The sequence below is a fragment of the Rhamphochromis longiceps genome, linkage group LG3, assembly GCF_057381845.1.
Source record: "Rhamphochromis longiceps isolate RC_006_pf linkage group LG3, R_longiceps_female_GT1.1, whole genome shotgun sequence".
Classification (NCBI taxonomy): Eukaryota; Metazoa; Chordata; class Actinopteri; order Cichliformes; family Cichlidae; genus Rhamphochromis; species Rhamphochromis longiceps.
In genome coordinates, this window is record NC_140559.1 from 56,196,034 (window position 1) to 56,210,710 (window position 14,677).

At 38.4% G+C, this 14,677-nt stretch overlaps 1 protein-coding gene and 1 long non-coding RNA gene across 4 annotated transcripts; both read left to right on the forward strand.

Moving 5' to 3' along the window:
• Positions 1–341: 341 nt before the first annotated feature.
• Positions 342–2,299, forward strand: LOC146675390 (uncharacterized). Its single transcript, XM_085385516.1, has 5 exons — positions 342–396; positions 545–1,210; positions 1,769–1,891; positions 1,986–2,008; positions 2,165–2,299. The coding sequence occupies exons 1-5, from the start codon at positions 342–344 to the stop codon at positions 2,297–2,299; spliced, it is 1,002 nt and encodes a 333-aa protein (XP_085241642.1).
• A 3,539-nt stretch (positions 2,300–5,838) lies between these two features.
• Positions 5,839–8,527, forward strand: LOC146675391 (uncharacterized). 3 transcript variants are annotated; one of them, XR_014910270.1, is made up of 6 exons: positions 5,839–5,888; positions 6,010–6,141; positions 6,562–6,625; positions 6,985–7,137; positions 7,502–7,592; positions 8,196–8,527. It is a non-coding gene; the product is annotated as an uncharacterized LOC146675391 (long non-coding RNA). The 3 variants fall into 3 exon arrangements; XR_014910269.1 differs by having other exon boundaries at positions 5,857–6,141; XR_014910268.1 differs by lacking the exons at positions 5,839–5,888; positions 6,010–6,141 and having other exon boundaries at positions 6,294–6,625.
• Positions 8,528–14,677: the final 6,150 nt, after the last annotated feature.

Here is a 14,677-nt window from a genome sequence, read left to right on the forward strand (position 1 = left end):
TTCATTTGTGGGTTATAACAAAGTTAAACGCTATAGTTTTGTTTAATTACAAAAACTTACCTTTTGAAGCTTTGATGAAGTTGGATATAACTTTATAAAGTTTTATATTTTATACATGTAATCATAGTTAATTGACTTAATATAAATATTGTTGGAATTTCAAATAGATATTGAATTGTATAAATATATAAAACATGCAATCTATTGCTAAGGAGAGAGTTTATTTTGACTGTTTCCAAAATAGGACCTTCAGACTGACTGGCCAATCAGACACAGTCTTCTCTGTGAAGAGTGGAAAACGTATACAGATTGTGTTCATTCCTCACAGCATTTGAAGCAAGATGACACCTCCAACCTGTGCTTTGTATTTCATCTGTCTGTTCGTGGCAAATATGGGTAAGTTGTGCTTTGTACCTTCTTGTTCATTTTAACCTAAAACCAACATGTTTGCTTGTTGCATTCTTATGGTGGAAGATGCATATTTTGGATATATATTACATTTATTTTCACATTTATGTGATTTGTGTCCTCATTTTCTCCTCAGCTCATACAACGCTCTTGAAAAATACAGCATTACATTTTAAACCAGCCCATGTTGGGGAAACTCTGACTTTTGAATGCCAATGTGAAGACAAATCAGCAGTGATGCTTTACTGGTATAAGCAAACTTTAGGAAATAGACCACAGCTGATGTCTACATACTACAAGCACAATCATAATGGTACTTTTCAGGATCCGTTCAACGATCCCCGTTTTTCACTGCTTACTGGAAACTTACTGAAGATATCAGATTTGAGAACTTCAGACTCAGCTACTTACTACTGCGTAATGAGCAATTTATATGACTTTAAATTTTGTGAAGGCACAATTGTCAGTGTAAAGGGTTCGGATCAGAACATCCGAGCTTTAGTCTACCAGTTGTCATCTGAAACCCTACAGCCAGTGCACTCTATGGTTCTGAACTGTACAGTACAACCTGGGACCTGTGATGGAGAACACAGTGTTTACTGGTTCAGAAAGGCTGAAGCAAGTCTTCCAGGAATCATTTACACCAATGGAAGCAGGAACGATCCCTGTGAGAGGAAACCCAACACACAAGGTAGCACCTGTGTGTACAACTTGCCGATGAAGAGCCTGAATCTTTCTCAGCACTATTGCGCTGTGGCCTCATGTGGACACATACTGTATGGAAGTGGGACTGCAGTGAAGGGTAAGTAACTTTGTAGGATTAATTCCTTAAAGCATAAAAGTAGATCTAGATATAATACGTACAACCCATCAAGAATAATGATTTTTCATAAACATATTTTCCAACTCAGGCTGCTGTTAGCCTTTCTTATCTGACCATTAAAAATGAATTGTGTGAGGATGCTGGAGAAACCAAAGGAAAACATACAGGTTCAGGAAGAACATATAAACCTTTCTGTTGCAGACAGAAAGGTTCCTGTTTATCAGCAGGTTTACATTTCTTGCTGTGAGGCATAACTGCTGACCACTTCACCGACTTGCTGCATCCATATTAGCTGGAGATAATTGTAAAATGCATTTTCATGGATACTTTGGAATTCTGTCCTATATCAGCCTAAAGTAAATTTCTTTAATTTGGTGTCTTTTTGTGATAATCATGATTAAGACCAGCAATTTGCAACAACCACTATCAACCAGTAGAAACAGGCATTTTAGTACTGTTTGAACGTAGTCAGTCTTTTTTTCCTAAACCAGAAAAAAAAAAGGCTAAAAGCACTGTCATATTTGTTGCTCTCTGCAGAAAAAGCAGAATCTCTTCTCTTGGTGCATTTCTTCAGTGGAGCCTTGGCATTAACTGCCATCCTCACTGGTTTTCTGGCATTCAAGTTGTACAAACTGAGCAAACAGCACAGGCGGTGCGCAGGTAAGTGTTACACTTTTAAGGCAACATTAAGTTTTGATCATCCTGTTCCACTGAAATCTAAATAATGTTTTAATTTCTTTTGTAACACCTTCAGAAACTTCTACAGCTTGCACAGAGGTAGGAATCGTTTTCTACTATAAAAACTAATAATAGCATAGCATCTTTATTCTTTCTCTCCTGTAAGCTGCTGCAGTTTAGCTCTTTATACAATAATTTCTTATAACGTCTTATACAATAATGGTGGACCATTTTTTCTTTTTTTTTTATCACCAGTTACATCAAGACAGCGAATACAAAGAAAACCTTCATTACGCTGCTTTGCGCAACCACAAGACTAACAGATCAAGAAAAAAAACAGATCAAACCCAGAGTGAGTGTGTATACTCCAGTGTGAAGGAACAGAGGTGAAGAAGTGGACCAAAACTGTCTTTATTTAAGTTGCTCTGGAGGTTTCAGAAGAATGTACTTTAAATTTGTTTGAAATTGTATAAATGACAGGTTTACCCTTTATTAATAAAAGCTCTTTGAAAATGTATTTGGGGGGTTTGCATGAAGTGACCAATGCTGTTTCAACACAGAATGATGATGATGCATGTCAACAACCAAGCTCAACATTTGAAAGAGAAGATTCACATTCACAGCTGTGCATTCTGCCCCCTCAACACACTGCATGCAAAATTAGCCAACCATCTTTCAGTGCTGCTTAACTGGCATAACATCTACTAAATACCAGGTCAAACTCATTATGAGCAACTCTTGGTGGGTTATTTTTCTGTTTGCTACACAGAGAAGCATCTTTCCTCTTGCTGATGTGTACCATCAAAAAGAAGAGATGCTGTTCTATAGTCTCTTTGGAGTTAACAGTAAAATATACTCTGTGGTTTCACCAGGATGTTGTAGCATCAGTATTTCACAGGTTGATTTGTTGTCTCATGTAAAAACAAAAAAAAAAGCACTCTGATGTGTGGTTTATGAGAGCCATGCAAGAAAGCACTTCATCATAATGTTATACTGGCCTAACATTGTATTGTAATGACAAATGAACTCCACAAGGCAGGCGGCAAACATGAGACCTGATTTAAAAATGACCTTTTAAGTAAAGTGTACAAACAACCTGGGGGTACTGAGGATAAGTATCTTCTCTAAGGACACTTCAACATGCAAGAGGAGGTGCAAATTAGTGGTCTATATACAACCACACTTAGACAAGCATCTTGAAATGGCTGGTTTCACAGAGTCTTGGGTAGTAGTGGCTAATGGGCCACAGACCTTATCAGCTAATCATAAAAGATTATATTATGGTACAATTTCATTGGTGAGTTTCCTTGGAATTTTAAGTAACCTGTTACAATTATGAAAGCAGATTAGCAAAAGATGCAGTCCATGTTAAACTTTCTTTGTAAAATAGACCTTAAAAGGGAACCCAAAGAACAAAGCCAGGAAGTAAAAACACAAGAAACAAACCCTCAAAAAAGAAAAAAGAAAAGAGGAGGGTGTGTAATAGGGAACCACAGAAGAAGATACAAGGATGGTGACAGCTGTTTGCACAATCTCCATGATTTCTACATGTGCAGAAACATGTGTTTCTACATGTGTATCCAGTTATTGTCAGTGCGCCCCAGGGCAGCTGTGGCTACAATGTAGCTTGCTATCACCAGTGTGTGAATGGGTGAATGACTGAATGTAGTGTAAAGCGCTTTGGGGTCCTATGGACTAGAAAAGCGCTATACAAATGCAGGCCATTTATTGTGTTTTGGGTTCACGTTTAATAATAGGTTTCAGGAGGGTTACTTTTGATATGCAATATGTTACAGATTACTATTTATCCTATTCAGAACTTTTAAAAGACAAGGGTTCATCAGAGTAATGTAACTCATGACATTTGATTCATTGCTTATTGAAAGAGTTTCTAACAAATGCTAGGTGCAGTGAAGCTCAAATTTAAGCACTTACCACAAATGGGTGGACCTTTTCTAAGAAAAAGAAATCACCTAAACCTCTGTGCGCTGGTGAGGTTAGCCAACAGGTTCTGTCACACAGTAATTACGTGTAAGGTGTGAACATACATTAGGTCAAGTCTTCTAAATATGTCTTGACATGTTATTTCTACTTGTTGACTCTAACTATAGAAGCAGGATACTTTTATAGACTCTTTGCTGTTAACAGTAAAAATGCCTTGTGGTTTAAGCAGGATGTCTCAGCATCTGTGGCTCTCAGTTTGCTGAGGTTGATTTGTTGTCTGTGCTAAAAGCAGGTGAATGCAGTATATAGTCAGTAGAGTAAAAAAAGCCTTCACAATTCTGGATTATGAGAACCATGCATTTAAACCATTTACCCATAATGTCATTCTGTTTTCTCCTGGCCTGTTCTGCGGTATCCTAAATGACCTTAGATAGCAACATTATGACAACATTATGGTAAATGGACTGATTCTTATATAGCGCTTTTCTACTCTCCTGGAGTACTCAAAACGCTCTACACAACATGCCTCATTCACGCAATCACACTAAACTCAAGTTCACACACATTCACACTCCGATGAACGCATCGGAGGGCAATTTGGGGTTAGTATCTTGCCCAAAGATATTTGGCATGCAGACTGGAGGAGCCAGGAATCAAACCACCAACCTTCCAATCAGTAGCTGATCTGCTCTACCACCTGAGCCACCCCAATTATGACAACATTATGATAACATTATGGCGCATGGCAAACCAGCATTTCATGGATGTAACAAACTAGCTTCTATATAATGTGCAAAACACAAAAATGGAAAAATTCAGTAAAAGTATTTAGATCCATTGTAACATGATGTAATTGGTTAGTTATCAGCGTAATCTGACTTTCCAACCTTTAAGTGTTCTTCAGAGTTGGCTTTGAGGTAGTTCTTCTTACAGTTTGTTTTTTCAGCTGCTTCTCCTTGATAGGAGGTGTACGGTGGGTAAGTTTGGAGTGGACGTTTCTATGTGTACCTAATGGTCCTTTAGTAAGTGGCTTGTTCGTGGTACAGCTCTTCCAGAAATCTGTATTATCTGACAATATTCAAAGAACTGTCTCAGCATTTTTTTTTATTAAAATCTAAAAGCTTCAAGAGTCATCTGACCATATCTAAGACTATACGGGACGACACTGGTGCATACTACTGTGGAGTGTTAACACTAAATAAGTGTGAATTTGGACAAGGAACCTTTCTCCTGATTAAAGGTACAATGTGTTTACATTTCAAAAGTTTTTATTCATTCATTTATCTTTTTTTCTTTCTCTCAAATTGACTACAAAGCTAATAACTGGGTCAACGGTTTCTTTTCCAAGGTACAAACCTGATCAGTGACTCTGTAATCCACCAGTCAGAGTCCCAGAAAGTGCAGTCAGCAGACTCTGTGACTATCAGCTGTTCAGTTACCTCTGCTCAGTGTGCACCAGAACATACTAGTATCACATGGATAAAAAACTCTGAGAATTCTGCTCCAGAGATGATTTATTCATCTGAAAATGAGAACACATGTCAGAGCCCATATGGAAAAGAAATAGTAAAAACTTATATGTGATTACTCATGAAAGTGGCCACTTTCATGAGTAAATCATATAAGGCTTACATGATTTACTCATGAAATTGGCCACTTTCTCATTACTTTCATATATTGTTTTAGTAAGTATCCGAAACATACTAGTTTCATTATATAATTTTTCAAGGGATCTTATATCTGTTTTCACTCTTATATGCTTTTCATACAAGTTTCACACAAGACAGATACAAACTTTATAAGATTTATATGTATCTTTTCCATATGGGAGGACTGAAATCAGCAAGGTGAGGTTCATATGGAACCTCACCTTGGACGATGCTGGGACCTACTATTGTGCTGTGACTTCATGTGGACATACAATGTTTGCAAATGGAACCACAATCAAAATTCGCAGTAAGACGTGCATGTTTTGTATCAGTAAGTCTAACATACCTACACTGAAAAAAAGGGACTGGCCATCTCTTGGATTTATGTAAGCATCTTGCATGTATTTAACACAATTGCCTCATGTTTTAAAGTTAAATGTAACTATATAGTGTAAAAACTACATGATATGCAGAAAGGGTGTATTAAATTGTTCATATCATGTTCAGGTGAAGTAAGTCAATAAGATAGCAACGTTAAATCTCGTGAAACCACGCGTGATTTCATCTCGCGGGCTTTGGATCGTGGTTTAAAAAAGGCATCCATCTCAGTCAAGTCGAGCAGCCAACTCTACGTTTTTGGTATGTCTTGATTTTTTGAATTAATATTTACCATATTTCAGACAAATGTAGTTAAACGTCTAGAGTGTCGCCATGTAACATGCTAAAAAAGAGCCGTTAGCTTATTTGCTGTTTTATCTGTTGTCAAAGAATTGGCGCTGTTTCATTTGAATTTGTCTTTGGCACAAGAGCCGTAATATCACATTAAACCTAATTACGAGGCACTCATAACATAATTTGGTTTTCTGTGTGAATAGATTTGCCAACTGACTCTTCAGTTACATTGTGTATTTACTGCACCATGGTGTTAGTGAGATTTTGGACATTGAACAGCTTTAGCTAATATCATCAGCGGCATTATGCTAGCTTACATCCCTACCCCTCCTGGCCTCACCTGCTGTCCTTTTGTTTTTGTTTTTGTTTTTTTTGCTGCACATTGAGAGACGACCTCTATTCTGCATTTCACCAGGAGTCAGCTGATGGATTGTGGGTTCAAGGTGTTATGGTAAGAAAGTATATTCTATTTTCGTTTCTGTAACTTAATTATAATGGGTTTTTTATAATTATTAGGTGCATGCATACTCACCCTATTAATACAACTGAGAAATCCAAAATCTGCCATAGGTTTAACTTATACCTGTATGTATTGCCAGAAAGGTGATTACTGGACTCGCATTAATGCACACTTGAACTGAAATGAGGTTGTAACTTGTGGGTTGTTGGGTTGCAAATCAGAAACAAACATCTTTGGATTTTTTTTTAATCCCATAAGATCTGGAAACACAGTTTTTATTCAACAAAACATTACTGATTAACCAAGCACAGTGCCTGCTGTTATTTCAAAATAATTTTATGTCATTTCAGATAAAATGCAGCATTCCAGTGCATCCCAACCATGCCTTTACAGTCAAGGTTTCTGACGGAGCTGAGTTTCTCTCTGACAGTCTGCTGAAAGTGTTTGCAAAGTGATCGGGGGAACAGGGCACAAAGCTAAAGGATGTAGCTGCCATTATGACAGTAAGAACTTTAAAATTCTTTAACTACAAAGTGTATATGTATTGCATTAGGTCAGTAAAATTTTTATGCTGCATCCATTGAAACAGTCAACTATTACCTGTGAGTAATGATTCCACTAAAAGGATGCCATAATTTTCGTCATGCATTTACTGGCCCACTGAGAAAAAATTATCTTTTTTTAAAAATAAATGTTCTGGAAACTATATATCCATAAAGTTGATGTCAAACAGGAACTTTTGATATTGCTTTGTAGATGCTGGTGTTGCATGTTGACTGGTTTAAAAAGTCAAGAGTTTTTGTCTGGGATCATTTTCTTCTGTGCTACTGAAAAGTTCACAAATCTCTGTTTTCTTTGTTATAATAGTCAAGGATGACATTAATGCTCGGAGTCCCTCATCAAAGTGCTCCGCATCTGTGTGAAAGACAATTGCAACATCTTGGTGCAGGAGTTCATGGTGAGTGTTTTATGAGTAGATTGTGGATTTGCAACCTTTAAAAATGCATTTAGTTATCCACTTGATCCTCATTGGACTGGTTAGGACCAGTAGTCCTCTTTAATAATTTGAAGTTCACATGAGGCCTGGTAGTGAACTCGGCCGCCGGCCCTTGAGGCCCCACCCCTGTATTAGGGGTCACATCAGTGTGAAAAAACTTTAAATTTGTCATTCTAATGAACAAAGGAAAATCCCACCAGTATTTACATTAGCTTTTGTTTGAAAAAAAAAAAAAAAAAAAAAAGACCAACTGACCAACAGCTAACCAAATTGTGGGGCTGAAAGTCTAAATTCTAACATCTTCTGAGTGACATAGCCTGGATTTCTGATGGGCCGGTGTCTTTCTAACAAAAACTAATGTAAAGCATTTGAAATTATTATGTTTTTCACCCTCTCTTAGAAACTCTGTTAGACCATGAATGGCAGCATGGCAGGCCACTCTTTGGCTATAGCTATTTACTATGTTGCTTGCATTGGTTTAAATTACTCTAACATTAGAACTGGTAGATTCAAAAGAGATGAGTTTAAAAAGGAATCTTAAAGAAATGTTTTGTGTTTAACCAGGACTTGCCTGAGGCCACTGCACAGATTGAGAAAACCACAATGAACATCTGTCTCCAGAGATGCGCCAGGCAATGACTTTTCTGATGTTGTTCTTCAAGATCTGGATAACGTGACCTTTGCAGTAGCCATGCTGTTTGGACCTTTTTTATTCCTTCAACATGAGTTACCCATCACAACTCTGCTACACTTTTGAGGTGATTCAATGGGTGGTAATGGAGTTGGATGCAACTCAGCTCTCAAGAAAAGCTCACAACTAAGACAAAACTGCTCCTGCAACGAAGCTCACTGTTATGCATGTGAGGTGACCAGCTCTAGGTGAGAGGACATTTAAATCTCACTTGTTCTGCTGCATTTTTGAAGCTCAATTCCAGGAACGGATCGCAGGGTTCATTTTTATATACTCTGCAACTGCCATGAGGACGAGCTGTTTTTTGTTGTTGTTTGTTTTTCCTTTTGCTCTGTACAAGTTCTGTTTGTCTGTTTGGCAGCATTTTTAAATTTCTCTTTGTATTTTTTCTTTCTTTTACTAGTGAAGAGATGTAGCGTGAACAGTTATACAGTCTAAATATCCCATATGGGTCGTGTGAAATGGTATTTTCAGTTTCATTCAGTTGAAGTAAAGAACGTTGAATATTTCTAAGTGTGCTGTTTTGAACCAAGATGTCACAGTATGATCAGTGCTGTAATTTTTGACAGTCACTGTATCAATGTTATTTTTGCGTCTCTTGAATAAAGTTTTTGACCTGCAAGTGCTAATTTCTTTAGTTATTGGGGTAAAATGGGTAGTGTTAATAGGAAGGTGTTTGCCAATTCAGTAACCTAATTTAATGTTAATGGAAACTAACATTACCTCAAATTGTTTAGTTATAATTGTTGTTTAACTGAATCTTGATGTCAGAGGCCTTAAATAGAATGTTTTGTATTGTTCTTTCCCAACATTTTTCAAAAGAAACAGTCTAATTTCTTTGCTGCGATTGATTCCAGAGAACACGGAAGAACTGACATTATTTAACTGTTGATTTATATAGATTCAGTAGAGGAGTAATGTCAGTTTAATTCTTTACCTACTGCAGTGAAATTAGACATGTTGTTTTGAAAGGTTACTGGTGGATGCCAGCAACCATCTTGGAAGAGAACAATACAATCTGTTATAAGGCCTCCATTTGAAAATTGTGTATTTGATACTAGAATATAATAGCAAAATGTAATTTGAAGATAACATGTAGTATTTAAGTGACCAAGTAGTATTGGGTAAAAGTTATTGAATCGTGTTGGGATAACGTGAGAAAATTGTGAAGGATTAAAATATTCCAAGAGCTCAAATTACTTCATCAAAACATGTTTAAGTCACATTTTATCAACACAAATTGCACAGGTTTATTGAACATGAATAAATTGTGTTAATTTAACTCAATGGTTTAAGTTGCTGCCAAAGCAAAACATCTGTGTGCAACAAATGTCCACCATTGAATTAAGTAAATCCAACAACATATTTTTTTCAGTGTAAGCTGATGTAATGTAAATGTAATTATTTATTTCTTCTTTATTCTTCTCGTGTCACCAAATTACATGATATCAGCCCTGCTTTTATTGCATTGATGCTTTCAAATATTATCCTTGGGATAACGACTCTTCTACTTGCATGGGCACATTGGAAGAATCACGGAAAAGACCTGAAAAGTATGTAAAATTATACTTTACACTGAACGCTCTCTCTCTTTATCTATCCAGCTGAAAGGCTAAATGTTACTTTATAGTACATAATGCTTTGATTCTATATGTTGACATTTCAAATATATACAGTAACTACCACTGATTGTCTACATCTTTGTTTACAGTAACATCCGAATCTGATGGATCTCCACAAGACAGCCAAGTATTGCATGAATGTTTTTTGTATCTTTTGTCCTTTGTTTATTCTGCAAGTTTTATACCCTAAAGTTTTTTTTAAAAGGCTCATATTATTCTTTCCACACTAGTTAGATACCTTACAACCTAAATGCAAACCGCATATACCAATGATTAGATCCAAAATATACTATACTCAGTATAAATGTGTTAGTTTTAGCCTTTAAATAAGAGGTCCAAGTGCATTTACCAAAACACTTAACTAAAAACTATAGTTAGTCTCCAAAATCCCTGAAATCACTCAAAATCTTTATTTCAGTGATGATGAATAAATCATCAGCAGTAACAAACATGGTTCCTTGACATTATAGAAACTGGAGTCATCAAAGTTTTTAGAAACTTTCTCAGAATAGTGGACTTTTGTGTGTCTGTTAGGCTTTGTTCTAAATGTCTTTGCAGACTCTGTCAATCAAGTTAATCTCTTGAAATTGAGATTTTAAGAGGGTAAAGCTTTAAATTTCTTGTCAGGAAGACAGGGCTTATATTTCCTGCTTTGTTAGGTGAACGATTATTCCCTAGTACACAGTGTATTACAATCATTGTGATGGTTTATTCTCATACAAAGAAAATTGGCATTTTGAAACATGAATTAAAGGTTGTGAGAGAGCTACACCTCTTTGCACATTTGGTTATCTCAAGATCATCCTGGCACTAGGTGTCTCTCTTTTGTTTTCTTTTGTGCTATATTTTGTCATGCAGGAGTTAACTGAAGATTCATTGGCTGCACGAGCTTCGATGGTTTGGTGTGGGCTTGGTGTGCTCAGCTCCCTCCTTCCTGCGCCTTGTCTCTATGACTCTCAAACACACCTACAGCCTGCTCTTTGGCTTTCTTGATTTTGCTTTCTACATATACTGCCACCTATCTATACATGCATATGCATTACACTGCTGACTTAATTTAATAGTATCGCTGTAAAGAAATTCCTGTTTTCTCCTGTTTGCATGCATCAGCTATTTTGAGAAATGCAACCTCAGAGTTAAGAATTTGAAAAATGTTGTGAGCATTGTGCCAGATTTGTGGTCATAGTTTTCAGCCCTTGTACATAATCAAAAACAACGTAAATACTGGCTTTATAGTGCAATATGTTAGCTATTTGGGAATAAATAGACTTACTGCTATGCTATTACAGACAGGGGATTTCAAGCATAAAAGTGTTGACATTTTATTTGAACTATAACTACATGAGGACCAATGGCCCTTTACCTCATAAAATAAAATATGAGCTGTTGTCTCTCTTTGTCCAAGCAGTCAGAACATGTGTGACGTATCTATATATATTTCATGTTTTTTCAGAGTAGATCTGGAGTCATCTATGCTTCAGTGTCTTCTGCTCCCAGAATTTCCGCCTGCAGATCTCCAGTGAAAAATCATCAGTCTTTGGCTCTCGGAGGAGGCGGACGCACTTTTCTCCTCTCCCTTATCTTCCCTGCTAGTTCTTATGTCCTTGTCTAGTCTCGTGTCTTTTTTGTATTACTTTCCCTGCAACACTCTCTCACAGTCTGTGTCTAAAACCTAAAAGAGAATTATGGATTTGATTAACTGGTCTCTGAATGCTATTGACACCCTTTAACGAGAAGTCTGGGCTCGGGAGAACCCGAGTGCCCTGGAGGGACTTTCCCTGCCGGATACACGATGGACGGGTGGCAGAGGATCGTGTGCCTGGCGGGACTGTCGATCGACGACGCTGAAGATATCTACCTGTTCGGAACCATGATAACAGGGTTCTTGCTGATCGGAGCTGGCTTGGCCCTGGCTTATCGGAGAATTAAGAGAGCGGAACCGGCTGTTCAAACTCCCACAAGGCTGCCCGCTGGGATTGGAACGACAGGTGCGACTTCTCAGAAAGGGCTCACTGAAGGCAGCATGGTTAAGAGCTTGGAGGCGCTTACGACCAGTGTTGGGACTAACGCGTTATTAAGTAACGCGTTACAGTAACTACGTTATTATTGTGGTAACGAGCACGGTAACTAGTTATTATGCCAAAACCAGGAACGCGTTACTCGTTACTGGGATTTAGGTAGGCTCGTTATTCGTTACTTCGTGTGGTGGCTATCGCGGAGCTTCCACATTTTCAATAACATTAGCAAGTGGTGGAAGCCAGCAGGTGGATGAAGGAAAAGGGAGGCAAGAGGAGAGACCCGAAGCAGCCGCCGGTCCGAGTATCAGGTGAACTGAACTTCAGGTAAGAAGTTATGACCTGCAGTGTATCTGAGTCACATATAAACCAAGTTTAGGTGGAGTTTATTTTCGTTATGCTGACTTTTTCGTACTGCGTGCTAGCTAGCATGACGGAGTTTCTATACAGCTGGGTGGTGCTATGATACTGATGTTGAACTTTATTTTGTTCATAAGGTTAATTATTAGAGTTGCCAACCATCCCGTAAAAAACGGAACCGTCTCGTATTCAGAGAAAATATCATGCGTTTCGTATTTAGGTGAAAAGGAACACAGTTTGTCCCGGACTTCAGCTGCAATGAAAAAGACACAAAGCTGGATTTATTCTGTGTTTACGCTGCACAGCTGCCTCTTCTTCTCTCATTCTCCCCCCTCCCTCTCCTTTTTCTACTTCAATCATGAAACTGATCAATGATCAGCTGATCGGCTTTTCTCTCGTTTGTTTATTGCCCACTTTGCGCCAGAAAGAGGAAACCAGCAGATGTCGCGGTAAACAACAGCAGCACTTTTAAGCTTGATCAGCTGTTGTTAGAATTTATTTAATATTAATTTCTAGTATCAGCTGATGTTGGCTGGAGTCACAGCTGTAAACCTGCTGGTCATGATATCGGTTTGGTTATGTGATGAGAGGGAAACATGAAGATGAAACCAGGAGATGTCCTTACTGAATCATCAGAGTTGTGATGGAGAAACAGGTTTACCTTTTAGGTGACATGAATGAGTTGAAGGGAAGTTATGAACTGTTTCTGAGAGACAAATAACACCAGGATCCTTTTCTAAGTAGCTGACAGCTGGTAACTGTGCAGGGGCGGATCTAGCAAAGTGTTGCCAGGGGGCCATGTAGGGCATTAAAAGGGAAAGGGGGGCACAAAGAAATACTTTCTTATTCTCATTTAAAATGTCTCACTTTTAAAAAAAATAATTATCTGAGTCTTGCAACAAACAATTGATAGATTGATACATATATACCATCAGAACAGTGAACATCACTGTCACAACAGTGTTTGTTTTCATTCAAAGGCTTTATGATTTTTCCTATAATGGTGGGCCGGTCTCTAGTCAAAATGCCCGGGACGATTTTTTTGTCCCAGTCCAGCTCTGCATGCAGCTCATCTGCAGTCTGGTGTTACCTACATCTTCCTATTCAGAAGGCAGAATTTCCGAGTTCTGAGTACAATCGAAAGCACCACGACTGCAGTTTTTGTGTGGGATGTAAAAAGCAGGCTAGGATAGAATCAGGTGTGGGATTTCTCTCGTGGAAATGTGCACATTATTTTTTCCTTTCTATTGGTAGGTGGCACAGTGCACTTGTGGCAAGTAAGCAAGCTAGAAGACTGGCAATCTTGCTGGGTATCCAGTTACGGAAGCAACACATTAACAAGAGAATTCTGAGTAAAACCAAAGTTACTTTCCCTAGTAACTAGTTACTCTGAAAGTAACGAGTAACTTGAAGTAACTGAGTTACTTTTGATAGAAGTAACTAGTAATGTTACTAAGTTACTAATTTAAAGTAACTTACCCAACACTGCTTACGACTGCAGTGAATGCTCAGAATAACACCTTTGAGCGTATGTATGTTGGATTACATCAGGAAAGAATCAACTCAGAACAACATCTCTGGGCGGAGCTCGATTACACCTCGGATCAGTTGGCTGCGGTCGTGAGGTCTCAGAATCTGCTATGTGAGCAAAAAGAGTGACAAGACCACAGAATCGACGGCTAATAACAAGCTCGCAGCTATTAACGGGAGACTGAGAGACCAGTGTCGGAGTGTTAAAAAACAGCTTGAAATTCTCAATTACCATCATAATGCGGCTACCCTTTCAGCGCCAGCTCAAGGCTGGAGCCGAACAACAACTCCCTGATAACGACTGTGTTGAGTCTGTTCCTTCCCATTCCCTACAAGGCCACCTGGGTTGGCTGGAAGACTGTTTACTTAGCCTGGCAGGGCAAAGGACACTGTCTCAGCTGAACTATGGACACGCACACACATACATATACTGATACTGATAAGCACTCACTGACGCATCACCCTCCCTACCCCGGATCCAACGCCACCTCCAACGCTTACCTCCCCCATGATGTGGACATCGGGTCAGTTGGAGGCGCAGTCGAAAGACTGCAGCGGTCCCAGATCAGATGTACACACTGGAACTCTTTCCCGTGTTGCTTGTCTGTGTTTATTGTGTTATGGTGTGTTGATACCTGTGCATTCCTGTATTATCCTTTTGTGTTGCACATTTCAATGTTTTTTTTTCCTCGCTACCTGGCCTGACCTGTCTCCCCAATGTGATGTTTGTATTGTATGTACGGTCGGCAAGGTCTGTCATCTCGGTTGTGGGCAAAAGACCTGCAACTGACAAATAAAGGCTATCTCATCTCATCATCTCTCAAAAAC

Coding starts and splice junctions, on each gene's coding strand:
- LOC146675390 (XM_085385516.1), top strand. CDS start 342: ATGACACCTCCAACCTGTGCTTTGTATTTCATCTGTCTGTTCGTGGCA. Junction 397..544: donor TCTGTTCGTGGCAAATATGG/GTAAGTTGTGCT, acceptor TTTTCTCCTCAG/CTCATACAACGCTCTTGAAA. Junction 2,009..2,164: donor CTTCTACAGCTTGCACAGAG/GTAGGAATCGTT, acceptor TTTTATCACCAG/TTACATCAAGACAGCGAATA.